General features: G+C 58.1%; 8 protein-coding genes across 8 annotated transcripts; 5 read left to right on the forward strand and 3 right to left on the reverse strand.

Annotated features, from left to right (window-relative positions):
- Positions 1-6,529: 6,529 nt before the first annotated feature.
- GGTG_09363 (hypothetical protein) lies at positions 6,530-6,870 on the forward strand (the record flags this gene model as incomplete). Its single annotated transcript, XM_009227207.1, has 1 exon — positions 6,530-6,870. One exon carries the CDS (start codon positions 6,530-6,532, stop codon positions 6,755-6,757), a length of 228 nt encoding a protein of 75 aa, XP_009225471.1. The 3' UTR covers positions 6,758-6,870.
- Positions 6,871-8,551: 1,681 nt separating this feature from the next.
- GGTG_09364 (hypothetical protein) lies at positions 8,552-8,803 on the forward strand (the record flags this gene model as incomplete). The annotated part of the gene is made up of 1 exon (XM_009227208.1): positions 8,552-8,803. One exon carries the CDS (start codon positions 8,552-8,554, stop codon positions 8,801-8,803), a length of 252 nt encoding a protein of 83 aa, XP_009225472.1.
- Positions 8,804-9,466: 663 nt separating this feature from the next.
- GGTG_09365 (hypothetical protein) lies at positions 9,467-10,715 on the forward strand. The gene is made up of 2 exons (XM_009227209.1): positions 9,467-9,992; positions 10,088-10,715. Exons 1-2 carry the CDS (start codon positions 9,523-9,525, stop codon positions 10,515-10,517), a joined length of 900 nt encoding a protein of 299 aa, XP_009225473.1. The 5' UTR covers positions 9,467-9,522; the 3' UTR covers positions 10,518-10,715.
- Positions 10,716-11,258: 543 nt separating this feature from the next.
- On the reverse strand, positions 11,259-12,497 carry GGTG_09366 (clock-controlled pheromone ccg-4; the record flags this gene model as incomplete). The annotated part of the gene is made up of 1 exon (XM_009227210.1): positions 11,259-12,497. The coding sequence occupies one exon, from the start codon at positions 12,495-12,497 to the stop codon at positions 11,259-11,261; it is 1,239 nt and encodes a 412-aa protein (XP_009225474.1).
- Positions 12,498-14,749: 2,252 nt separating this feature from the next.
- On the reverse strand, positions 14,750-17,803 carry GGTG_09367 (hypothetical protein). Its single transcript, XM_009227211.1, has one exon. It carries the CDS (start codon positions 16,804-16,806, stop codon positions 15,181-15,183), a length of 1,626 nt encoding a protein of 541 aa, XP_009225475.1. The 5' UTR covers positions 16,807-17,803; the 3' UTR covers positions 14,750-15,180.
- A 198-nt stretch (positions 17,804-18,001) lies between these two features.
- On the forward strand, positions 18,002-21,644 carry GGTG_09368 (hypothetical protein). The gene is made up of 2 exons (XM_009227212.1): positions 18,002-19,295; positions 19,365-21,644. The coding sequence occupies exons 1-2, from the start codon at positions 18,158-18,160 to the stop codon at positions 21,419-21,421; spliced, it is 3,195 nt and encodes a 1,064-aa protein (XP_009225476.1). The 5' UTR covers positions 18,002-18,157; the 3' UTR covers positions 21,422-21,644.
- Positions 21,645-21,860: 216 nt separating this feature from the next.
- GGTG_09369 (proteasome component C1) lies at positions 21,861-23,328 on the reverse strand. The gene is made up of 3 exons (XM_009227213.1): positions 23,119-23,328; positions 22,769-22,993; positions 21,861-22,667 (listed from the first exon to the last, which is right to left on the reverse strand). Exons 1-3 carry the CDS (start codon positions 23,119-23,121, stop codon positions 22,017-22,019), a joined length of 879 nt encoding a protein of 292 aa, XP_009225477.1. The 5' UTR covers positions 23,122-23,328; the 3' UTR covers positions 21,861-22,016.
- An 883-nt stretch (positions 23,329-24,211) lies between these two features.
- Positions 24,212-24,373, forward strand: GGTG_09370 (hypothetical protein; the record flags this gene model as incomplete). Its single annotated transcript, XM_009227214.1, has 1 exon — positions 24,212-24,373. One exon carries the CDS (start codon positions 24,212-24,214, stop codon positions 24,371-24,373), a length of 162 nt encoding a protein of 53 aa, XP_009225478.1.
- Between the last annotated feature and the right edge of the window lie 482 nt (positions 24,374-24,855).

Consider the following 24,855-nt stretch of genomic DNA (forward strand, 5'->3'; position numbering starts at 1 on the left):
CACGAACAAATCAAGGCGCCCGGCCGACGGCCGCCCTGATTTTTGTGCGTGGGCACGGCGCCGGCTGGCGTAATCGAGTTGCATTCTTCGACGACGGGCCTACATCTACGTTTACGGAAGGCACTTCGACGCCGTTGATGCGCAAAGACGTAATCATTCAGGGCCGTCAGCCTGGCCAGAGTCTGCTTGTCAGAGTTGCCAGACTCCCTCAGCACCCGCTGAGTCCATAATGTCGACATCCGGCCTCTTCTGGACGGCTTTCACGGAGCAACGCGCTCAGCACAGGCTCGGGCACCCGAAATGGAGGGGAGGGGCCGGGTGTGTGTCGGCGGGTAGGCCAAGGCATTATGGCTTTCGATGGCGCCCGTCCGGCGGTTGCTAGCTCGGTTCGTTTGCCAGTCGCAGCTGAGACATTTGAGGGAGGATAATTTGGGAAGCAGAGACAGGCGCCCAGAGGCAGCTTAGGCTCGATCGGCGGTTGAGAGACATGGCTGATGAGTCTGATTTACTCCACCGACTCTGCCCTCCATCTCTCGTTGGTCTGGGATAACTCAAGTTCACAATACCACCATGCAAAACGCGCCCGGCGCGTGCATGCCTCGTTCCCCCGACAATGCCGCAAATCCGTGCAGCACAAGAGTCGACGGGACCGCGCAGCTGCATGCATCTTCTGCACGTCCAGGGACAAGGCCCTACCTGCCGCACTAGCGCAGCGAAGCTGGACAAGAGAGCTTCCGTTGCACCACCGAGCGTCCCGCCCGCAAGCGTCACTTGGATTTTATCTGCCTGCAAAAAAAAAAAAAAAAAAAAAAAAGACTCCACCGTCATGAAGCAGCCTGCAAAGCTCCAGCGGGCTGCATCGCATCAGGCGGATGACATGTTGGGTCCCCCATGGATCCCGCAGCAGCCGTACAGTAGTCATGGTCGCTATCGAATTATCAAATGACATCCAGCCCGCCCATACCATATCCATGGGATGACGGATGGGAACGGTGAGAGCTGCTGCTCACCTGGAAAAACGAACAACCCCCTCCCTTGGCTGTTCGTATGTGCCATGTGCCTTTCAAAGTTGCTGCAAACGGCCTCACCTCAGACGGCGGACTGCCCCGACCAGCAAAGTAGATTTGGCCGAGCCTCCTTCCCGATCTGGTCATTCGAGCCCAGCAGTCTCAGGACGACCTCAGATGTCCGCAAACGGCCATTGTCGTCATCTAGCACCCAATCCACAGGCCTGGCGCCCACCGTGTCAGGCTTGGCCGTCGACCGGCCGAGAAGGAAACAAAAAAGGTAATCCGCTCTTCTCTGGTTGGCCGGTTCATTGGTGGTCTCCTCCATCTCCCATGACGAGCTGCATGGGTCCTTGACAGGAAGGGTGGAAGGGAAGAAAAAAAAGAGAAAAAAAAAAAAAGCTCAACCGCAAAGAGCAGCCGGGACAGGGATGATGAGGTAGGGGTAACGATGGAGGGGAGGAGGCAGAGGACCAGAGTCGTTCCTCAGCCCACTCACGAGAACCGACAAGAACGGCGATCCAGTTTGACTGGCCGGCCGACATGGCAGGGGTAGCTTCCAATCCCTGGCCGAGCCCACCATCCCACCCTGGCGGCTGAGACAGGGCGGGCGATTAAGCAAGGGGGTCAGCCTAGCAGCGCGCGGGAAATCTTGCTTGATGGGTAGCGTAGGTAGCCTGTAGGGCGGGCCTGGCGTCCGTGGTAACAGAGGACAAAAGAGATAATAAAAAAAAAGTCTAGCACGCAATTCTCACCTAGGCGCTCCCTCTTGGCTGGGTCCAAAGTCCAAATAGGCAGTTACGCTTTCCCCAAACGGGAGCTGGGCCAGCCGCGCTGCGGCACATCAAATTGCAAAATGTGTGCGTTGGCAGGCAGGGGGCCCCTCGTGCCTTTCAGCACAGAGGACGGGCCAGGGACGGGCCATGCGAATCCGTTCGTCGTTGGGGTTACAGCGGTGGTTGCGTCGTGCCGTAACCGCGGCGATGTGAAATGATGCAGGGCGACGACTCGACCAACGAGAACCTGGAGGACGGGCACATCGATTTGCCGCTCCAGAATGAAAGAGAGGTTGCTGGCGCGTAACAGGAAGATCACCACTCTCGTTTCTTCACACATTGAAAATAAAGGAGCGTGACATTGGGCGCGAAGAGAATAGAGACAACTGTTCGCGAAACCACGTGTCGGGGCGAGGTTGCGTATGCTGAGTGCATACCATGCCGCAGCCCGCGAACAGACGTCCGGAAAAAGAAACACCATAACCCAGACACTGTCGGACAAGCAGAAATTGTGCCAAATTCCTAGCCCGGCGGTTCCCGACTATCAAATCAAACTTTTTTCTTTTACCGCCTCTTTGGTCGGTGCTTTTCTTCTTCCTTCGAAAATGGAGATCCAATGTGAAAGGGGTGCAGGCGTGGATCGTCGTCCTTTTTTGTCACGGTAACCGGCCGAGCGAGCGGTGTTAGATTTGGGGCTCGGTGGGGAAAATGTTCCCCAAGCGGCGACCGAAGAAGGGGATGGTATAATAGAGGAATAAAACATGGAAGAATAAAATAAAACAGTACAGGCTTTACACAGACCAGTTCCAGCTCAGGGGAGCGTGCCCTGCAATCACGGGCAAAAAGAACAAATGAGCATAGCATTCCAGAATGGCATTCTCTGTGTCCGGTTGCCCGTTGCGTTATGGCCTCGTCCTCCTTTATTTTTTCTCCTTCCGAAAAAACACGCGAGAAACCGGCTCCTCCCCGTCTGTGGGATGGACATGTGGTAGAGGGGCCAAAGCGTGCATGAGGCATCCCGTTTCCGTGGAGGCGAGAACCCAAAGGTGGGATAAAGGGACCGAAAAAAAAAAGGCGGATATGAAGATGGGCCGGGACCCTGTTTCGCGTGTCGATGGCAAATGCATCCATGAGCAAGGGGTAGCTCTCACTCTCGCACTTTGGGGTCCCTTACCCCAGACCTCGCACCAATCACAAGCGAATGGAGATGCGAAATCGGGTTGTCGCTTCTTTTTTGTTTCCTCCATTTTTTGTTCTCTGTGCCGCCTCTTTCTCTCTCTCGTCTAGCCCCATCCGCTCATGTCGTCTCCCTTGCTCAACCCGCCTACCACGCACCCATGGCCGGAGCCCACCGAAAGAGAGAAAAAAGTCCCCGATCAAAGGCCCGATGGCATGTCGCCGTCCGTGCCCGCGGGCCGAAGGTGTGATTTGATGCCTCAAACCGGCAAAGCTCGACTCCAGTTCCTTTCATAAGCGAAGGGCGAAAGGCACGCTGCGCTGGCCGTGATCCGCAGCAACCAGAGATGTAAGGGAGAGACGTTTTGAATTGTGTGTGCGAGTTTATTTTACAATATATTGATTTTTTTTTTTTACTTTGCTTTTCCCGACTAGAGGTATAGCGCGGGTTATAGTATAGGAAACATGTGCTTGTATGTGCGTGAGGTGTGTGCTTGCATGGCTCACAGCTTGGACCCGTTCGAGCTTTACGAGCCTGTGCTTCTTGTTGGGACGGGAAATGGGCTGTCAAACGTGGCTGACAGGTTTGACAAAGCCGCGCCGTCCTTTTTTTCTTTTCCAGCAACGATCCGGTGCCATCTTGCACGGGCACAGCAGTGAAATGTTTCCTCACATGTTTCGCTAAACGTTGGCGGCCGAGCTTTAGGCCGGCGGCCCTGGTCTGGAGAAGAAGTCGGCCGACCACGCGGGCCCAACCCAGGAGCCGGCACAAATTCCCCAACCAGGAGGTCTAGTTTTTCGGCCTGTGCAGGGAACACCACGAAATGATGGACTTCTTTTTTGCCTTTCCTTCCTTGGGCCCGTTTCTGTGGGCGCGTGTTTGGTGTGCAGCCCAAGGGAAGACGGACCCCCGGCAAGCCAAGGGCCAAGGCACCCTTGGTTGTGGCGCGCAGCAAAAAAAGAAAAAAAAAAGAATAAACGGTCTGGTGCTCGCGGGTTGAAAATGCTAGCAGGGCCCCCCGCCCTGTGCGTCCACACCGCGGCACTGTATCCAACGGTAATAATGCGCGCCAGGGCAATTGAAATGTGCAGCGCGGTGTAGGCGACGATGCAGCGTGCGGAGCCAGCTAATAAGGCGCGTTTGGACGCTGCTCTGGACAGCGGCTGGACAGTGCGCCGCCCAGCTTCGGCTCTTCGTTACAACTGGAATATTAAAAAGATGGGCCACGCCAATTCGCACACGGATGCCATTAATCTTTTTTATCCCCTTTTTCTGCATTCGCGATATGTACTCTCGCGATACCGGTATTAGTGTTTGCCCAGGCTTTGCCCCATGGGCTCAATCTCCGCGCGACCGCCTTCCTGGGCATGGGAAAGGGCGGCCAGCCGGCATGGAACAAACGGACGGGCCCTGAACCTGTCTCAAACAAGGCCGGGCGCGAGATACACCGGTTCCCTGGGCGAATGATGTCAATGACGGCCTTGATTTGGCGCGCGCCCCCCGGGCAGTTAACTGGCTGTGGCGAATGGGATCGATCGATGAGTTGCCGCGCCGTCCTCAACCAGCGAGTCGGGTAAATCTGATATACGCTTCCAATAATTAACGGACAAAGGGGGTGGCTTGTTGTCAAATCTGTCAGTTGATTATCAGAGGCTGGGTAATAGTTGGCCATTTTGTTTTTGTTTCCTGTCTCGGTCCGCGTTGACAGCCCAGCCTATCTCGATGCTCCCTCGGCACCCTCCAATGGCGGTCCATGTCAGGCAATCACGACGTCGTGCAATCAGCTGTGCGCGCACGCTTCTCGACCGCTTTGTTTTTGGTCGGCTTTTGTGGCCGCCATGCCACAGCGTGCAGCCATCGCATAAAGTTGATCTGCCGCTAGGCCGGCGGCGAACTTTTGTGTGGCCTTTGCTGCCTTGGAAAATGGCACGACCGATAACAAAACAAAAGCCCCAAACAGTGACAACAAGCGCCTCTTCTCTCCCAGAAACTCACCCCCGGCACCGATCCCCCATAGGGTTTCAAGATCGTGTTCGAATCGGCCGACGTCATCCTAGAGCCAGCCAACCAGCTTCCCAGGTTCCCCGTCGCGTCGTGCTTCGCTCCGCCGCGCCCTCCGTCCCCACGCCGGTGCGGCGAGACAAGGAAACAAAGAGCGAGAGAAAAAAAAAAAAGGCTCCACCCCGTCTACCCGTTCACCCGTGCTGCCTTGTGGCCTGGTGCCCCTCCCTCCGGTTTGTGTGGCCTGGCCGGCTGTTTTACTGTTTCCTGCACGAGGGTCTCCATGCAGTCGCATTGAAGCACCTGCATGCGGCCCCAAAAAACCAAGGCTAAGGCAGGCCGAGGAGGGGCAGCAAAAAAAAAGCCACCCTTGGCCCCTCACCACCACACTCCCACTCCTCCCTCTAGAAACCGGCCAGACCCCTCGACCATCTGCGACGCGATCGGTTGTGTCATTGTCATGGGGGTCGCATGGAGGGGCAAACACCCGGTGAGGAGGGGGGTGAGGGATGGGAACCACAATGGAACCACGGAGACGGGCCTTTGTGGTTGGTTGGAGACGAGGAAGAAAACAACGCGTGTCGCGATGCAAGAAGCAACCAAGAAAAAAAAAAAGTGTGCCCATTGTTTACTTTTTCCCTGTTTCGGCATACAACTCTCCCGCACCACTTGCGATGCAAGCGCTTTTTTTTTTCCCCTCTCGGCGTCCGCTTCAGCTTCTGCAGTCACACACTCTCGATGATTCAGAAAAAACCCTACACCGCCTCGATGCTCATGCAGGCTCCCGCGCCGCGGCACCAAGGAAACGTCGCAAGGCAGACAAAAATGGCCGAGATGGAGGCTTGAGGAGAGGAGAAAGAAAGCATTACCAACCACGCCCGGACCCTCCGGCATCGCATGACGAGTGCTGCGGCTTGAGACGGGACAGCCTTTTTTCCTCTCTTCAGGGCCAGAGAGCGGGCGGGAGCTGGAGCAACGCAGCCCAGAGCCAAGTGAGGGGAAATAAAAAAGCCGCTCACGGCTCACAATGAGGGGTGGTAATGGTAATGTCAGATGGCTGCGCCGCCCGACGCTTCCAAGGGTCCGTCGGCCAATGACAGCCCGTAGTCCGTGTTTCTTTTTTATCGTGAGCTCGATCCGGCCGCGCGCGCGACTTGGTAACCGACTAAAGCTCAGCTCGGATTGATTGCGAACACCCAAGCTCCCCTCTTTGGATTGGGAACCGGTGGGCGTCTGTATCGGTTGGCGTGCTAGTTTAGCAGCAGCCCCTCACTCTAAGAAAACGGGTGTCAGCCCAGTGCTATCTTTATCCTACAGACACGCCATCTCTTTTTGCTCTCCCACCCTCCATCCATTACCCCTCCTCCCTCGCTCCGTGGAGAAACGAACCGGTGGGCAGCTCCAGGCACAAAGGGCGCCAGTGAACGAAAAGCTCAGTGACCGGCGAAACCAACGGATTATACGCTTGTGAGCCAACCGCATCAGTCCGTCGGGTCTCAGCCACTTTTCCCCATCCCTCCCCTCACCATCTTTCGGATTCTTGAACTCTGGGACCCATCTGGGCTGACATGGCGACATGGAGCTTGCGTATTTTTGCCGGATTCAGACCTAGCCTGCTGCATAGCCTGCTGCATAGCCTGCGAGCCTATCAGCGCAAGGGGACAGGCAAGAAGAGCGTGCGTCGAGCCGGGCGACTCGTCCTCCCGGCTGCTGATGCTGCCGCTGCTGCTACTTGCGTTTTCTTGCCTCGGCAGTTCCGCACGTACGGCCGTGCCATGGACAGAGGGTTGAGCTAGCTAAGCCATGTTCCGCCACCTCGATGGTGAAAAAATAGAACCATTGGGCCCCGCTCTTCCCAGCCCAGGTCCCCGGGCTGCGAGTGAGCTGCGCGTGATCAAAGGATGCGCATAATTGAGGGCAGTCTCGGTTTGAGAGCATGCGGCAGCAGCAGCAGCAGCAGCAGCAGCGCGGGCGGCACGCCGGTGGAGTCGCCTACCGACCCTAGTCCTTCCACCCCCAGAGTGCCCGCAGCAGCAGGCAGACAAGGCCGCCTTGGCTTATGGCAACCTGCATAACTCCTACGTCGTCCCCTTGGACCAGACCTTGAACGAAGCCGGCGAAAAAGGGAGGCAAAATGCATTCAATCAAGTTTCGTCTCAAAGAGTCGCAACGACCCGGATTTCGTGCTTCTGAGCCCGTCTCTCGGTAGATATGACGGCCCACCAAATGCGGCCGGCAAAAGGACCCAAAGTGTGGTTCCGGGGCGTTTTCGCTCCTTGTCCTCCCCGGATACCGAAATTTTTTGTGTGCTTCACACTAGGCAATGTAAACAAATGACGTCCCAGCTTTGAGACGCGATTGTAAACAATTGAGGACCGTCTACCCCGCCCCGGGCGGCCCCCACAGTCGCGCGGTCACCTGATTTCAGGATTGTGGAGGTGGGCCACCACTCATCCAAGCCAGGGGTGCCAGGTTCTCGACTTTCCGCGGCCCGTCAAATCGCGTCCATCCATCGGAAGGATTTCAGCTGCCCATGGGTGATGGGTGCTGGGCGTGAGGGGGGGGAGGGATTGGCGTTTGTGAAACACCCACTGTGTGCCTTTCGGGTCGTCGGGCTACAATGGGCGATGTCGATGGAACTCTACGACGGCAACCCAAGCCGCCTGTCCCCATCCACCGCGCCACCGTATTCCCGGGCGAACAGGAGCTCTTTTCCCTTCCCATTGCTAGCCCCGGCCCTGCCATTGGGCAATTGAGCAGCTGGGCGGGACGACTGGGGAATAGAGCCGCCCACGGGCCTCCATGCCATGGCCCGTCCTTTTTTTGCCATCTCGGCGGCGGGTTTGGGTTTCAAAAGCCAAGGCCGACCAGGCGGGTGGAGGTAGCAGTGCTGCGCCGTCGTTGGCTGCTGACCTCAGGCAGGTTGTGGCCATTTGCGGCTGTCTTGCCGCCCGCCCTCGTATGCGCAAGAGAACGGCCGGCACTGTACGCCAAACGCGCCAGGCTTATCCCTTCAATGGATCGATCCTTCTCCCCTCATCGATGCTGATTCGGAGCAATGGATCCCGGGTCTGTCTTATGAAAATGGCAGGGAGGGGAGACGCCCGGGTGGTTCGACTGTCCATGCTTCCCTCTTCGGTGAGAGAGAGAGAGAGAGAGCACGGCCGCCCGTTCGCGAGTTGGTTCCTGACTCTGGGCACCCGGGGCTGCTCAACCAGGGCAGCTATACGACCGCATGGGGGCGCGCCTGGATAGAGATGTCTGAGGCGGTTTCTCCATGAGGCTATGGAAGCGCTGATCGAGACCGAAACGGAAGTAGGACAGCGAAAAGAAAGGACAAAAAGAAAAGGAAATATCTGAGAATCTGGACGATCTCGGTGGCTCTCCCCTGTCTGTGCCACTTTCCATGTTCAATAAAGTGCACGGGAATGCCCGTTGGGCGTAAAATTTTATGCTCGTTCTAGAATCTCTGGGTCAGGCCTTTCGGAACCCGACTTGATGTCATCTAGCTGCCACAGGCACATCAGGAACGACCACGAGTGTCAAAAAGGTTATAGGCCGAACGGGCGTTCTCGCCCTCGAGGCTTCCCATGGTTGTCATGGGATTGTCATGGGAGGGAGTGAGCCGCCGGGGCGTGCAAGACAGGGATCTTAAGAGCCAGCTCCAAGGCCGGACACCAGATAGCCTCGAAGCAACCTCGGCAGGGATCAGGGCATCAATGATCAAGGGAGCGAGCGACGTGGCCGCGGCAGGAGTCAGTCACGTCGAAGCTCCTGAGCAATCTCGGGATCCCGAGCCCAGACCCGGCCTGGGCGTGCCATCGATCTGGAACTGCCGTTGATGCGGTGAAGGACAACCAAAGCCTCCTTCATCTCCTTCCCGGGTGTCGTCCGAGAACCACCTGACGAGCACCTGACGGAAAAGCAAGCAAGCAGAAGATGCAGCCTGCTGCTGCGCCTGACGTCTGTCATCAAGGCAGGAAATACCAAGGCACTCGCAGCAAAAAAAGCATGTCATGTCATGTCTGTCATCCACCTCGTTCCGGCCAGCACTACTGATTACATGCATGCACGGCATCTGTACGTTCAATCATTGCGACCCTTCCCACCTTGGCCCCCCGGAGGGGACAAGGAAAGCGCCGCACCCAAGATTGTGCGCTGGTGTCTCCTCTCCATTCTGTTCGAAAATTGTCGATGACGTCCTGGGCGACTGCGGAAGATCCGCGCGCCTCCGGATCGGATTTGTGATTTTCGAGAATGTGAATAAATGCGTTGTTCAATATGGTAGAAAGGAAGGAAAAGAAAAATCCCAAAAGCGAAAAATTTCGACCGAGTTTTGTGCTCCAGTGGAATGGAGTCTGTTTGCCTGAGGCCAGAACAAATTTGCAGCACCCCCCCACAGACCTCCCAAGCAAGCAGCTCAATTGGAGGACGCAGACGCACGTGCGTTGTTCGCTGCTCCACACGACAGACGTCACCTCTCAGAGTCCCGCCCGGGGCGCGATGCCATGGCCGAGATTGAGGGACAAATTGCCGCCATAACGCCCGCTGCCGGCCTCACATGCCTTGGGTATCCAGCCATCAGCAGACCAAAGCGACCATGAGCGCGCTCCAAACACTCCCGAGGTTCCTCCTCCCCCGCCTCAGCTGGCAGGCCCCGGCGGCGGCGGCGGCGGGGAGCGGCGCGGTCATGTGCCGGCGATCCCTCGGGATGCCCCTCCCGGGCGGCCGCGTGCCCGAGAAGCAGCAGCAGCGGCCGTGGGCGGGCCCCGGCAGGCCCTTCTACTCAACTGCGAGCGGCGGACCGAGCCCGAGCCGCGCGCGGCCCAGGTCGACAAGGACGGGCGCCACGCTCCGGCAGCAGCAACAGAGCACGGCGCTGGGCAGGAGGAGATTCCACGCCTCGGCGCCGGTGCGCCGGGACCACCACTTTGACACGCTCAAGTTCGTGCAGCGCCTCCAGAGCGAGGGGTTCACCGAGGAACAGTCGGTCGCCATGATGAAGGTGCTCAACGACGTTATCGAGGAGAGGTACGCATGCACTTCTAGGGGGTGCAATACTCGCCCTTCCCCCGTCATTCTGCTCTCCCACCGCTGACCCCCCCTCCTCCCTCGCCACACAAAAGCATCCAGAACCTGACGCGGACCATGGTGCCGCGCGAGGACGCGGCCAAGGCGACGTACACGCAAAAGGTGGACTTTGCCAAGCTGCGCAGCGAGCTGCTGGCGGCCGACTCGACCGAGTCCAACACGACGCGGGCCGCGCACGAGCGGCTGACAAACGACATCGCAAAGCTCAACTCGCGCCTGCGCGACGAGATCGGCCGCACCCAGGCCAGCGTGCGCCTGGACCTGAACCTCGAGAAGGGCCGGATCCGCGAGGAGGCCGTGTCGCAGGAGCTGCGCATCAAGGAGACGGAGACCAAGATTGAGCAGGAGGCGGCCGCGCTGCGCCAGCAGCTCGAGCAGGTCAAGTTCCAGACCCTGCAGTGGCTCATGGGCCTGTGCACTGGTTTTGCGGCTCTCATGCTCGGTCTCTGGCGTCTGCTCATGTGAGGAGGCCTTGTATGCTTCTTGGGAGTTGATGCCTGTTGCATAGCGATGTGTTTGTCCTTTACGCATACCGCTATCCCATAGCGACTGAATAGGAGACACGTTTAATAAATCAGATGCCAACAGTGGTGTCACGAATGAACAATGAAGCTGAACTTGAAAATATGAGCCATGAACGGGTTTGAATTTGAAGTCGAGGATTCGCAAAGTACACAAGCAACAGCGTACAGCATGGTCCCAGCAACAGCTTACAGTATGTACTATTAAGCTGCCAGCCCGCCCGCCTCATGGCCCCCCGAAACATGCCCCTTTCCGGCTCGTCAGTATCGCAGAGTTTGTCATGCGACAGCAGAAATAGCTGGCTGCCTCAATCTGGTGAGAGCAAAACCGCCACGAAATATGAAGGATGGGTTTGGTGGGATGTCTTCCTGCTCCAGGATCAGGGAGCATCCCTCCAAAGATGAAATAAAGGAGTTTTTGTGACGAAGCCGTAGAGTCTGTTCGAATTTTGGTGTTGGTTTTGGTCGAGATGAACAAAGATAAATAGGTCGCGAGATAGCAAAAAATAAAACCTGGCAGTGTTGCCGAGCATGTTTTAGGGATTAGGAAATACAATTAGGAAATATGGCGCCAGGCTCCGTTGTCAGTCGTTGCCGGTGGACGGAGCCAGCTCCTGGGATATACCAAAAAGAGGGCACGCGAGCGTGAAAGAAAAAGAAAAGGGAAACAGAGAAGGGAAGGAAACTACTCGAGCGAGGCGAGGACCTCCCGGGCAGCGATCTCGACGGCCTCGAGGTCGCGAGCGGCCTTTGTGCACTCGCCGGCGGGGCCGTTGCAGCGGGCGGCGATGCTGACGTCGCGGGCCAGCACCTCCTTGCCGGACTCGAGGTCGCGCTTCCAGCAGCTCTGGCCGCGGTACTGGCAGCCGTTCTGCCGGACCTCGAGCAGGCCGGCCTCGTCGCGCTTCCAGCAGCTCTGGCCGCGGTTGCGGCAGCCGTTCTGGCGCTTCTCGAGGTCAGCAGCCGCCGCCTCGAGGACGGCCGAGGCAGCGCGCTTGGCCACGGCGCAGGCGTTACCGGCCTCGTGGCACCAGCGCTTGTCGCTGGCGTGGTCCTGTACCAGGACGTCGCGCTTCCAGCACGACTGGCCGCGGAACCGGCAGCCGTTCTGGCGGGCCTCGAGCACGTCCGTGTCGCGCTTCCAGCAGGACTGGCCGCGGTGGCGGCAGCCATTCTGGCGCTTCTCGAGGTCGATCTCGGTTGTCGTCAGGTCGCGCTTGGTCTTCTTCCAGCAGGGCTGGCCGCGGTACGTGCACCCGTTCTGGCGCTTGACGACCAGGTCCTCGGGGAAGGGGTGGACGTCGCGGACCTCGACGGGCTGGCCCGACGACTCGTCGCGCTTCCAGCAGCTCTGGCCGCGGTACTGGCAGCCGTTCTGGCGCTTGGCCATGTCGGCGCGGCGGGCGAGCTCGGCGACCTCGTGGGCGGCCAGGCCGTCGCGGACCTGGACGAGCTGGCCCGAGGACTCGTCGCGCTTCCAGCAGCTCTGGCCGCGGTACCGGCAGCCGTTCTGGCGCTTGGTGAGCTCGTCGGTGCCGGCGTCGTCGGCGTCGTCGTCCGGGTGGGCGGGCGAGTCCGGGAAGAAGGCGTCGTCGAGCTCGAGCGCGTTGAAGAAGGCCTCGGGGTCGTCCTGCGTCGACGCCACGCGCACCGCGAGCGCCTCGACGGCCCGCTTGGCCATGTAGGCGGCGCCGCCCGGCTGGTGCGAGATGTGGCGGGCGACGATGTCGGAGGTGTCGAGGGCCGAGGTGTCGCGGGCCGTGAGGACGGCGGCGAGGTCCGCCGCCGCCCGCTTGACCTGCCAGCAGCCCTGGCCCTCGGCGCCGCAGAAGCGCTTCATCTCCTGGTGGTCAGCCGCGGCGACGGCCGCGGCGCTGACGCCCATGGCGCCCAGGAGGGCGGTGATGGTGATGGTGATCTTCATAGGTCTTGCTTGTTTTTGGTTGTTGTTGTTGCACTTGTGCTTTGTAGTGGTGGTATAAGTAGAGTGGGTATGACTGATAGTGTTCTTGGCTATTCCGGTCTGGCAAGGGACCGTCTGGGGTAGGTGGAACTCGTGGAGAGTCGGGATGCTTGTTGAGAGGATGTTGTTTTACTTGTCTGTGTATGCCTCAGATGGGGTGGCGGGAAGACGAGGGACAGGTGTGTGCGCATGGGGGGATCGGCATGGCATCTTATAGAGAAAGAGACTCAATGGGGGCTTCCCCAGGAGCTCCGCTTCAAAAGATGGCAATATGCGCCTTTTGCTATTCAGGGGCAGGTCGGCGCCGACTCTGAATAGGACGGGGGGCTCCACTCCTCGAACAAACGAGAAAGCCTGGGCTCTTATGGGAGAAGAAAGAAAAAGATGTAGGACTCGGACGGCGTGACCTGGAATCGGAGCTTGGGAACAGCCTCGTGGCTCGCGAGAACAAGGAAAGCGAGGTGCTATTCAGACCCGAGTTCGGGATGGCTCGCCTCGAGCCTCGACGATGGCCGTGACGTGCATTCTTTGAACCTCAATAGGGGGACAAAGCCCGACGAAGTCCGGCGCACGGCCTGTCCTCGTCGATGCCGGATCCGAGCCGATAAGACATGTGCCGAGGAGGGGGATATCACACGAGAAGGTGGGAGGGGGAGGCGAGCATTGGCCTCGTGTGTAACTGCCATGGGAGGCGCGGAGGGAGAGGTGGGATATGCTGTGCTCCTTTAGTACGTCTTTCGACATCTGCAGCCATATGCGCCATATTGGTGGTGGACTCAATCTTTCGACGAGACTGCTAGCGTATAGGCAAGGGAGAGGATCAGTGATGTGACGAGAGGGTTCGGGGAAAGTGCGTTCCGGAAGCATGCGAAAGTGGGCGGAGTGGATGGCATGTCGTTATTGAGGCTCTTATTCGGCTCTTATTCAGACCCCTTTTCGGCAAAGGCTAGCGTCTCCCTCCTTGCCACGCGCTCGCAGCCACAAATTCCCACCCAGAACTATCTCGCGCTGTGACTAAAGCAGATGAGACCTAATGGAATACTCCGAGAAGAAGAGGGTTGCAAGCTGAAGAATAAAAGAAAAGCAAGACGAGCTCGTAAGTGGTCCAATCTGCATCGAGAGTGAGCGCCGGGTGAGCGCCTTCTGATGGCGGCGTCAAACGGGCACGAGAAGGAAAAGAAGAAGGCAGCAAGTACAAGATTGCAATAGCAATCTCCGCATTCCTCCAGCTTTGTCGTCACAGGGCTTTTACATCTAATCTGCTAAATCGGATGCGGTCTGGGCCTCGCAGGTCTCTTGGATGGACTGACATGAAAGGCCATCAAGGGGCAGCTGCCACAGCAGTGCTCCCACTCTCCATTCTCGCTCCTCGCCCACTCTTCTCCTCTCGATCCTCCCTGCAGTCTCTACCCCCTGGGAATCGGCACACTATGGTGCATCTTTCCGTATCTATGACATTTGCCCAAATAGATCACATCCTGCAGCCCACTATGATGCACCCAGACAACTAAGCTGCCTTTTTGCAACATTCACCATGGCACGCATGGCTATAAGATGGCAGCAGGGAGACTGGGAACGGGCAATCATTATTAATTTCCATGCACCCTAGCATTTTCCTGCTGAGGAGTGACCGTCCGTTCAGCGGGCTTGACTGGGCTGCTGGGCACCTGCTCGAGAATCTGCAAACATCCAAACGCCTGTTATTCCTCTTGCACGTACTTGTGTCTTCACACTCGCCTAGATGTCCACCAACCACCATCTTGTGCTTCTCTCGATCCTTGGCGGCCCGTGAGACATGTGGTGTATCGATCAGGTCACACTAGCGGCCCTCCCGGCCGACTGATATCTTCCCCGCCGTCCACCCCCAAGTCCTCGTATCCCGGATTTGACTGTGGCTTGGGTCACTGGCTGTCCTGGCCCAGCTTCTCCTACCATCTGTCACTGGAGCGGATTTCATTGTACCTTGATTCGCAAATGGCCGGTCAACCTGCTACACTCGGGGCCGAGATGACTATTTTCTGCCCTGAGACGGACGCCACACATCTGGAGTTTGCCACGGCCCGCATGTCTCTTGATCTGTCTGACCAGGGGTTCCACCGAACAGCACCAAGCATCCCACAGAGGAGACGTCCTTCTGGGTAAGGGCTGGGAGTAACTACTGCTTCGACTTGGTGGACATTGGAAAGCTACACGAGAGCACCACTTGCATCAGAGGAGGCTGCATGTGCGTGGCAGGTCTTGAACTGGTGGCACCATGAATCTTGGCCGCAAACGGGGTACGGATATTTTACACTTGAATTCCTAAATAGAAAATGCTGCTTGCTAGTAGCAGCAGTCTTGTATGCTTGTTTATCGCCGTCACGTCGTGACAGCAATGCCTGGGTATCGTGTCCCTATAACTCATTATTTCTCGCAGAACCGCTTCTTTGCGACGTCCTGTTTCCTCCCAATCCCGGTCCGTCCAGACCCTTTTAAAAGCGCTTGGGTGTATTCCACAGTCGACCGGGCGTGGTGAGGTCTGGACCAAAAGACTCAAGACGAGGCCGCGTCCCTGAAAACCTCCTCCTTGACCGCGCACCCCAAAAAGCCCATCGCATAATTCGAATGCCCAAAAGAGAAGAGAGGTTGGCAGTGTTCATGGTCGTTAGCGGGCCGAACTCCTCCTTCGCCTCCTCTCCGTCTTTCCTTCAACCTTGTTCTCCTCCTTCTTCTCATCTGCCTTGACCTCTTCCTTCTTTCCCGCCTTCTCATCCTTCTTGTCTCCCTGATCCCCCTTCTTCTTAGCATTGGGATCCGGGAAGACAAGCTTGTACCACCGCCTCAGTTGATTGCACTCGGCAAGGAATGAATGATGGCAGTTGACCTGGATAATCTCTTCCCACATGGCCTTCTCGACATCAAACCCGGCAGTCTCGGCGAGACGCGACTGATCGCCCCAAAGGCGCTGGGGATAGCCTTTCTCGTCTTTCCTCCAGGCCGGCTCCATCGACTCCCTAAGCTTGTTCATGTTGAGCTTGATGACGTTTTGGTGGATGAAAAAGTAGCGTGCATCGGTTATTCCCAGAAAGGTGGCGTTCTTGGCCATGCCTGTGAGGCGGGCGTTGAGGCTATAGTCCTCCATCGGGTCTGCCTGCATCATGGCCGACGTCTCATAGGAGCCATTGATCCAACGGCCACCAAACTGCATATTGGTCTTGACGTCATAGAAGGGCTTGTTCAGTGCCAGGGCTGCATGCATGAATGTCTCCTTGTCGCCCTCGCCATGAGCACCCTGACACAGGAGCTTGTAGTAGTAGTCGGGTCCGTAAAAGTTGTAGTACGTCGAGAGGAGCAAGCTTTCGGCATGCGTGCGACGACTATACAGCATGACGCCCGACTCGGACGAACGGCGCGTCTCGATCGGGGGGACAGGGATGCCGGCAATGTCATAAAAGTGCCTGGAGGACGTCGAAACCCAGAAGTCGGGCCAGGTAACCATGCCCCTACTCCTGAATGGCTCGACGTCGAACAGGTGGTCTGGGTTATGGATGGGAAAGGCATCGGCATCAAGAAACAGAACGTCCTCAAAGGACGAGAAGAGGATGGAGAAGACCTTGTACTGAAACTTCTTGAGCTTGGGCAGCTGCGGGGTCGTCTTGAAAACGGCATCCATGCTGCGGCACTCAACGTCGAGCTCGACCATGGTGGTATCGCACATTTCGGTGGCGTACTTGTCGGGAGAGTCGAGGAAGAGCTGCACGGGGAGGGTCGAGCCAGTGCGGCGCAGCATAAGCAGCGAGAGAATGGCGTTGCCGATGTACTTGCCTCCCGCCGTCATGACGATGCCGCGCGAGTGTCTGCGGTAGGGCATCCGGGGCGCCAGCTGCTTGGAGACGGCGACAAACTGGGCATGGGTGCTGCGGATCCCCTCAACGTCGCGGCTGGACAGCTCGAGGCCGTCGTAGCGCGTCCAGGGCTCGTCGGCCTTGAGCTCCTCAGGAGTGAAGAACTTGAGCGGCGGCAGCTCCATCTTCTTGATGGGTGCCGCATTGGGCTTCAGCTGCAGCATGGCGTCGAGGACCTCGGTCCAGAACTGGACTAGCTCGCTGGAGGGGCGGTCATGTTCGTATGAGACTGCTGGTTGGAGGGGTGCCTTGGTCAAGGGGCGGCTTCCGAAGGTGGTCGGAGTGTAGTAGGGACGCGATCCGCTCGAGTAGAGCACGAGGGCAAAGAATGCGAAGATACCCAGCACCAGTGTCAGAGGCCGGCGGCCCCGCGGTGCCACGAACATGACGGAATATTTGCGCCGACGAGCGGAGGCCGAGTCGGGCCGTGCGTCGGGGTGTGGCGGCCGCTAATGAGTGCGTTCGCCTTGACGTTGGCGACAGTGCTATGTCAAACCGTCTGGTGCCGTGGTATTTGGACGAGTCGCAGGTAGGCCTGGAGGATGCAACGGTGAAGCGAAGACGGATCGCCCCAGGCTTCAGAGATAGGGAAGAAAAGATCAGGATAAGGCACACGACATCAATGAAAGCTCGTGGCCCTCGTACACAAGACGCAAGACGTAACGTCGCGTGCTCAACGTCCAATGGACTCGCCGGTAGCCCGAAGGGCACAGAAAGGCAGAGAAAGACACGCAAAAGAGTGGCTGACTGGGAAACCCCGTCGATGAAGGAAGAGAGGCCGAGCGAAAGGAGCGGAGAGAATGGAACTCGAAAGGGCGGAGAAAAGAGTGCAGAGAAAAACTAACCGAAGGGTTAATTACGAACTCAGGGGAGGGGATATGTGGGGACCACGACAGCGAGGGGAATCGCTCCATGATCCTCTGAGGGCGCTTTGAGAGGACGGGATTGGCGGCTGGCCAGTGCTGGCTCAGACTCGACAAGACCAGGGAAGGAGCGAGTCGCCCTCCCCGACTTGCGGCAACAGCCAAGACCGTACCTGGTAGTGCAACTTGGCGGGGACACACAGCGACGGCGCGGCATCCGTCTTGCCGTCTCGGCGCCCCTGGCCGCCTATTGGTGGTCGCCACGCCTCCCTCAAATGATACCCCTTTTCCCCTTCCTTTGCCGTCCATCTGCCCTTGTCCTATTGGTGCGCAACGATGTACCCTCCTTCGGCGCATTGATTTGACAACCACATGCACGGGCAGGCTCAAGCAGACCCGCGGCTGTGGTGGCTGACGTTTTGTCCTCTGTTTGCAAACGAAGTGAAGGGACCTCATGGAAAGCCCGAGCTTCGAATTCGTTTCCTTCATTGTCTGAGAAAAATTGAGATCGGATGGTGGGCGCACTTCAGGGGAAACTCTTCGAATTAAACGTGTGGGGCGACCAGATCAACCGTTGCGGGAGCTCCTTCCCTAGCACCCATGCGCCATGTCTCTCGTCCGGTCCAGTCCATGGCTTGCTTACGTATGGGAGGATCGGCAGATCTGACAACCCCTTCCCACCGCCACCAGTCGTCTTATCTTATCGGAGATTTTGACGGCAGAAAATTTCTGGAAATCGCGACATCGATTGAGTCGCTGCGCGCGGAGAGGAGCTGTGATCGACGCGCCAGAAAAACCTGGCACACGCTATTGGGTCTGCAGAACAGGTCTTCAAGACTCGAGCGCTGTGCAAGGACAAACAGTCTCTCACAAAATGTGCGCAAAAAGGAAACGCCCCGCCAAGGGTCCTCCCAACGGTGGCCCCCAGCCCGCGAGCAAGCGAGCTAAGCCCGATGCCAATGGCGGCGGCAGCTCCCTGGGTGCTTCGGGGCCAGGCCTGCCCAAGGCCCTGACCGCCAAGCTGCTCGCCGACCGGCGGCCGTTCGTCGAGGACATGAAGCCCGAGGACCATGAGCGGGAACGAGGGCTGTATAAGCTCCTTAGCAGCACTGATGTTGAGGACCGCCTGCGCGCCAGCGACGTCATTGTCTCGTGCCTGCTTGGTAACAGCAGTGGGAGCAAAAGCACGAAGAAGAAGAAGAGCAGCAAAGTCAAGGAAGGAGAGGGTGCGGACCAGGAGGGAACGGACAAGGAGAGCGGCGTCCCCGAGTCTGTCCTCCGCCGCCACCTTGAGCGCCGCCTCTTCAGGGGTCTCTCGAGTGGCAGCGATGCCGCTCGCGTTGGCTTCAGCTACGTTCTTGTCGAAATCATCCGCCAGCTTCTCGGCGAGAAGGACCTTGCCTCATCCCGTTACCCAGGTTTGACCTTTGAGGTGCTCCTCGGCCTGCTCGTCGAGAAGACCACGACGGTCGGAAAGGTGCTTGGCCAGGAGGAGCGCGACAACTGGTGGGGCCGCCTGTTCGGTCTGCGCTGCTTCGTCCAGGCCGGCGTGCTGTTTACCGACAAGACTCGATGGAAGGCCGTGCTGAAGCTTCTGCTCCAGCTTTCCAAGAAGAAGTCGTGGCTGCAGCCGCAGTGTGGCTTCGTCATAGCCCAGGCTGTACCCTTGATGAAGCGCAAGCTCGCCGAGAAGACCCTGGACGAGCTGACCGAAGCCGGGTTGGCAAAATCGCCTGAGGGCCTGGGCATCTGGCTGGTTTCCCAGGGAGCCTTCTCAGACATCAAGCTCCCCAAGCCGTGGCAGGATCCACTGGGGACCAAGTCTCTACAGGATGCCGCCGCTGTTCTCAAGGGGAGCACGCAGGAGCTGTCGGACGAAGATGGTGGTCAGGCTGCCAAGCAATCGTACACCACGGCACAGCTGCACTTTGTCTGGGACCTTATTCTGGACTCATTCAAGAAGCAGGAGAGTGGACGGGAGTTCAAGGTGTTCTGGGATAGGGTGGTCGATCGTAAGTCAACTCGTCCTCTTTGGGATTGTTTTCGATACACATTAACTGACATATAATACACTCATGCAGAGTCGTTCTTCTCCAAGAACGCATCTGACCACCAGAAACTCTCAGGCTTCAAGCTATTTCAGAAGGTCCTCGAGTCGTACCACTCATCACCTACCATGGTTGAGGCCATCTTCAGTCAACATTTGATGGGGTGTCTCATGAACCAAGCATCAGCTGAGGGGCGGCACCTCAACCGCGCCGCGGTCAAGTCCCTGAAGGCGGTCGAGACGACGGTGGAGCAGTACCCGAAACTTCTCTCGAGGATATTGCCCAGACTTCTAGGCGAAAACGGTACCTACAACTTTGATGAGCGGACACACAACAAGACAGTTGAGAAGATCCTGCGTTTTACAAGGCCAGAGGATGGCCAGGCCGTCATGGAGACTCTGCAGACACTTGTCAAGAAGACGGCGGACGATGACGAGGCGGAGAGGCGCCTACGCATATACGCAGACTACGTCTCCAGGCTTGTTATGGCGAGCACAGAACCGAAACTCAAGGACGAAAAGGACGGCGACTCTGTCGGCGGTCTTGCCCTCCTCGAGCTTGCCAAACTGGCATACTCCAGGGACTACTCTGACCTGACAGAACAAACCAGGTCGTCGCTCCGGGTCCGCCTCACCAGCTCATTCGCCAAGGTGATCAAGCGCCCTGAGGACTTTACGTACATCTGCGACGCCGTGTTGTCCGTGGAACCTGATTCGATGGATATGGGCGACGACGTACAGTTGGAACTCGCGGCGGCCCTTGAACGACTTCAGAAGCTCGTGAAGAAGTCGGAGAAGAAGAAGGGCTCAGGCACCGCTGCACTGCGTATGCCCCGCCAGGGTCTGGCACTTTTGCACGCCATCGCCATCTTACAACTATACAACGAAGATCCCGACGCGTTCGACGTCCTTGCCGACACCAAACAGTGTTACGAGAAGCTCAAGGAGAAGGAGAAGGAGACGGGTGACGGTTCGGGCATGGCCGAATTCCTCGTCGAGATTCTGCTTTCAATGATTGCCCAGCCGTCGTCCCTGATGCGCCAGGCATCGCTCCTCGTCTTTGAGGCCTTTAGCCCCTTGATGACGCCCAAGGCGCTCGAACTGCTGACCGACACTCTCTCGGTCGAGGAGAACGTCAACGGCCAGAAAACTCTCTTCAACGCCGCCGATGAGGACGAGATGGATGTCGATGGTGACGAAGAGGAGGATGACGAGGAGGATGGGCTATCTGAGATTGATTCCGACGTTGAGTTCATTGGCATGGCAGACGGAAACGACGCTGAAGCTCCTGATGGCGATAGCGACGACGATGATGATGATGACAACGAGGGCGACGAGGATACTGAAACTAAGGGCAACGACGAATCGGATGAGATCCTGGCCAAGATCCTCGGGACGCATCGCCTGGATCAGGACAAGGAAGCCGAGTCGTCAGACGACGACGCCGATATGACCGATTCAGAAATGGTGGCGCTTGACGACAAGCTTGCCGAGTACTTCAAGCACCGAGTCAAAGGAAACAACAAGCGCAAGGAGAAGAAGGACGCCAAGGAGTCGGTCATCAACTTCAAGCACCGCGTGCTCGACTTCCTGGCCGCCTACGTCAAAACTGAGGCGGCTGGGCCCAACTACCTCCTCGCGTTTGACCTACTACTCCCCCTGCTCCAGCACATCCGCACCACGACAAACAAGCCGCTGTCGCGCAAGGCATGCGGCATCGTGCTCGACTTCCCTAAGCACAGGAAGAAGACTAAGTCGGACAAGGCGGCGGCGGCCGAGGACGTCGATGCCGACGCGCTCCTGGCCAGGCTGAAGCTAGTGCACGACGAGGCTGGCAGGGACCAGTCGCACGCCTTCGCCAAGGCGGCAGCGACGGCCAGCCTAGCCATGGCGACAGCCGTCGTGGGCGCCGGCGCGAACCACGAGCGGGTTGTGCACGTCTACGCCAACACGCAGACGGCCTGGCTCCAGGGCAAGGTGCGGATACAGCCGTCCTTCTTCGTCGAGTGGATTAACTGGTGCCAGTCGCGGGCCCAGAGCCAGGTGGCCAAGGAGGCTGTCGTAGAGGAGGTTGCTCCTGCTGCTGCTTGAGTGACGGGGCCATGAACAATGTTTTATGCATGCGCATCTTGTATATTCCATATAGAAAAACAAAAAAGTCGAGGGCGAGGGGACGAAAGGTCGACCCAATCAACATGAGCGTTGAAAAGAGTGGAACATAGATATGGCCACAAGTACCGATGCCCGAACATGTACGCGGTTTAACTTTGCACCAACACGGATGACTGACTGTGTCCATCTATCAAGAGAGGCTATGCGTCCGTAGCCCCTCCACAGTTCATTGCTAGCAAACCGTGCAGGAGTCCCGCCATGACCAGACCCGACTCTGGTTGGGCTCCATGGCAGTTGCCTGGGCCCAACTGGCAGTTGCTCTCTGATGTTGCGAGTTCCCTGAGCTCGCACTGTCTTTGTCCCAAACGCTCGTTGTCTGCATTTGAGTCTAAACTCCACACACATACACACACACTGGTCATCTTCAATAATCTCTTTTTCTTTTTCATGTCGAGATACAAAGGTCTTGTCAGGTTGGCATATATCAGCTGTTTAGGTAGCCTCTAGTAATCCCCTTCTGACCAGCAACCCTCGAGTGCAGCCGCTTGCCACCACGAGCGGAAAAAACACCCGCTCAGTCCTCCATCTTGTCGTCGTCCTTCTTCTCGTCCTCATCATCATCATCCTCGAGCGACTTCTTGGCCAACCTCTCGGCCTCCTGGAGCAGCTTCTTGGGCACCTCTTCGTGGCGGCCCTTTGTGGGGCCGTCCTCGTCGCTGATCCACGTCATCTCGAGCTCGAACTCCTTGTCCTTGTTGTCGTCGTGGGCCACGTAGATGATGCGGGCGGCCTCCTTGACGGCGTCGAGGAGCGAGATGCCCTCGCCGGCCAGGTCGAGCTTCTCGAGCTCCGCCTTGGCCGCCTGGCGGCCCTTGCCCGTGGCGGCGCCGTAGTAGCCCCAGTAGAGGCCCGAGGGCTCGATCATGTACAGGCGGGCGCCGCCGTGCTTCTTGCCCGCGGCCTTGCCGCCGGCGCCGACCGAGGGCCCGGCGCCAACCTCGCCGTCGACGGGCAGCTCGAGCGACGAGTCCCAGCCGCCGACGATGGCGGTGATGCCGAAGGGCCGCACCGACTGGTACAGCGTGTAGGCCTGCAGGTAGCCGCCCATGCGGCCGGCCAGCTCGGCGGTGCCGATGGGGGCCTTGAAGTTGTCGCGCCACGAGCGGGCCTCGTCGCGGGCGCGGTCGACGAAGTGGCGGCCGTCGGGGACCATGCCAGAGTAGGCCTGTTTAGGGGGAGGGTGGTTGAAGGAGGTTAGTGACACTGTCTCGGGGAAGTGGGAGGAGGGGAATATCAGTGGGGGGCAGTAGGAGAGCAAAGACGTACAACTCCAACATGCCTGTCGACAGTGGCGATGCGCTTGTTGGCGCCGGGCTTGAGCAGCTTGGACGTGACGACCTTCTCGACGGCCAGCACGATGCCGTCCTTGCACCGGATGCCTACCGACGTGCCGGCATTCTCGACGGCCTTGACGGCGTACTCGACCTGGAAGTTGCGGCCGTCCGGGGAGAAGATGGAGTTTGCCAGGTCATAGCCCGTCCCTATCGAGGTCTGCGTGGGGGGAGGGTAGGTTCCATGTTAGCTGGTTGTGGTGGTGGTGGTGGTGGTGGTGGTTGAGGAGGAGCTTGGGCCCGCCTCTGTCGAAGCGGAGAAGGTTGACGACTTGAAGCTCTCACCATTGTGTCTTGTGTATGTGCGGGCGGAAGTGGAAACTCCCACAAAAGCGATTAGACAGACGGTCCGACAGGCAGGCCTTGTTCGTTGGTGCTTCGTGGAGATCGGGCGCGGTTGGCGGCGGTTGGCGGTTGGCGGCGGCGTTGGGGGTTTGTGTTGTCGATACCGCATCCATGGGGCGGGCAAGGCAAGCTCCAGCCAGCGTCAGCCCTTCAGGCACCTGGAGCTGCGCGTTGCGGCGTCTGAGGTGGGGAGAGCTTGGATTAGGGCGGGTGTGGCTGGTGCTGCTGCTTTTGTGTGGCTGAAGTAGGCGCCACAGCTGGTCGAAAGAAGTGGGTCTCTGGGATCGGATTTTGGGAAATGCATGGCAAGACCCTTTGACGTTTCTATATTTCCCATGTGAAATCCAGGGAAGACAAGCAACACAAACTACTCTTAGATGCGTGTCAGTATCACTCTGGGCTCACCCTTTTATATTTAGGGTCTGCCTAGAAATTCAGGTCATTTTTTTCCCAAGCTCTGGATCTTGATGTCCTCATATCCCACACTCATATCCCATCACAACTCGCTCGCATAAACAGGCACGTATATAGTCACCGGGTGTGCGCTGAACAACTTGTCAGTCTGCATTACCTACCGAGTATATAGCCATACATTCACACTGTTGGATAAATGAACACGTAGACGTCTCCCATCTCGGTGCGTCTCCGGGCTTGACTCCAACCAGCGGCCAAGCATCTCCTGCAGTGACACCACCCCCAGTAACCACACCACGCCTCCGTTCGGTTGACAGCTGTCGTTCTCGCCCGACAGCACAGGAAGAGAAAACAACAATGAGACGATACGAGGTGAAGTGCATCATGCACCACGCCGCAAGGGGCGCCCAAAAACCGGGCAAGCTGTGGGCTTTTCCCCCATTAGCCGTGTGGACATGTCGACTTACACGTCGACAGCAACAGCGACAGCGACATAACGGCTGGGGCCCGGGGTCTGGACCGGGCGCAGAGCTTGGTTCCGAGCCCTCACCTGTGGGGACCTCGCAGAGGCAGACACGCAGAGCTGCCCAAGGGTGCAATGCCGAAGGCGGGCAAAACGATGACGGGACATATCGATATTGCCAGACCGACCCACACCGACACGCACACGGATCGAGTAAGAATTCCCGTGGCAGCTACTGCTGCTGCTGCTACTGCTACTGCTGCTACTGCTGCTACTGCTGCTGCTGTTGCTCTAAGCGATGGGATAGACGCATGTTAGTGTGGGCTTCAACGCCCAGCGTCCTGCATGTGCTTGCTCACATTGAGCCGATAGAGGCTTGCAGGTCCCTATGTGCGCACTGTGGGTTGTTTGGTTTTTGTCTTGAGCTTGGTATCAACGGGTCGTCAGCGGAGTGCCAACCAAACCAGGCACTCGGACATGTGCCCCCCTTCATGCCATCCTATGAGAAGCCCTTTCCGCCCGGGAGTGTTTTCCCACCCTGCAAAAAAGCGCACCAAGATCAGTGTGCCAGATCGGGGAACCTGAACACTTCGGAAGCTCAGCTCCAGAACCCCGTCCCACGCCTTCTCCTCGTCGCCATCCTACCCAAGTGCGGACCAGGCCACCTTGGCGGCGTCCGGTTCGCGCCATCCGTGCAGGAGGGGAGGCCCCCCGGTCCGGCAGGTTTCAGCGCGCCAAGCAATCAGGGCCCACATGCCCTGCATCGCGCCCCCTCACAGCCAAACCGGGGGTCAAGCCAG

This window comes from Gaeumannomyces tritici (genome assembly GCF_000145635.1).
Source record: "Gaeumannomyces tritici R3-111a-1 unplaced genomic scaffold supercont2.5, whole genome shotgun sequence".
Classification (NCBI taxonomy): Eukaryota; Fungi; Ascomycota; class Sordariomycetes; order Magnaporthales; family Magnaporthaceae; genus Gaeumannomyces; species Gaeumannomyces tritici.

Excerpts from the sequence above, each read along its gene's own strand:
- GGTG_09365 (XM_009227209.1), top strand. The coding sequence starts at position 9,523 with ATGCCTTGGGTATCCAGCCATCAGCAGACCAAAGCGACCATGAGCGCG. Across the intron at positions 9,993-10,087 it reads AACGACGTTATCGAGGAGAG|CATCCAGAACCTGACGCGGA; the intron begins GTACGCATGCAC and ends GCCACACAAAAG.
- GGTG_09367 (XM_009227211.1), bottom strand. The coding sequence starts at position 16,806 with ATGTTCGTGGCACCGCGGGGCCGCCGGCCTCTGACACTGGTGCTGGGT.
- GGTG_09368 (XM_009227212.1), top strand. The coding sequence starts at position 18,158 with ATGTGCGCAAAAAGGAAACGCCCCGCCAAGGGTCCTCCCAACGGTGGC. Across the intron at positions 19,296-19,364 it reads CTGGGATAGGGTGGTCGATC|AGTCGTTCTTCTCCAAGAAC; the intron begins GTAAGTCAACTC and ends ACACTCATGCAG.
- GGTG_09369 (XM_009227213.1), bottom strand. Across the intron at positions 22,668-22,768 it reads TCGACAGGCATGTTGGAGTT|GCCTACTCTGGCATGGTCCC; the intron begins GTACGTCTTTGC and ends CCCCCTAAACAG.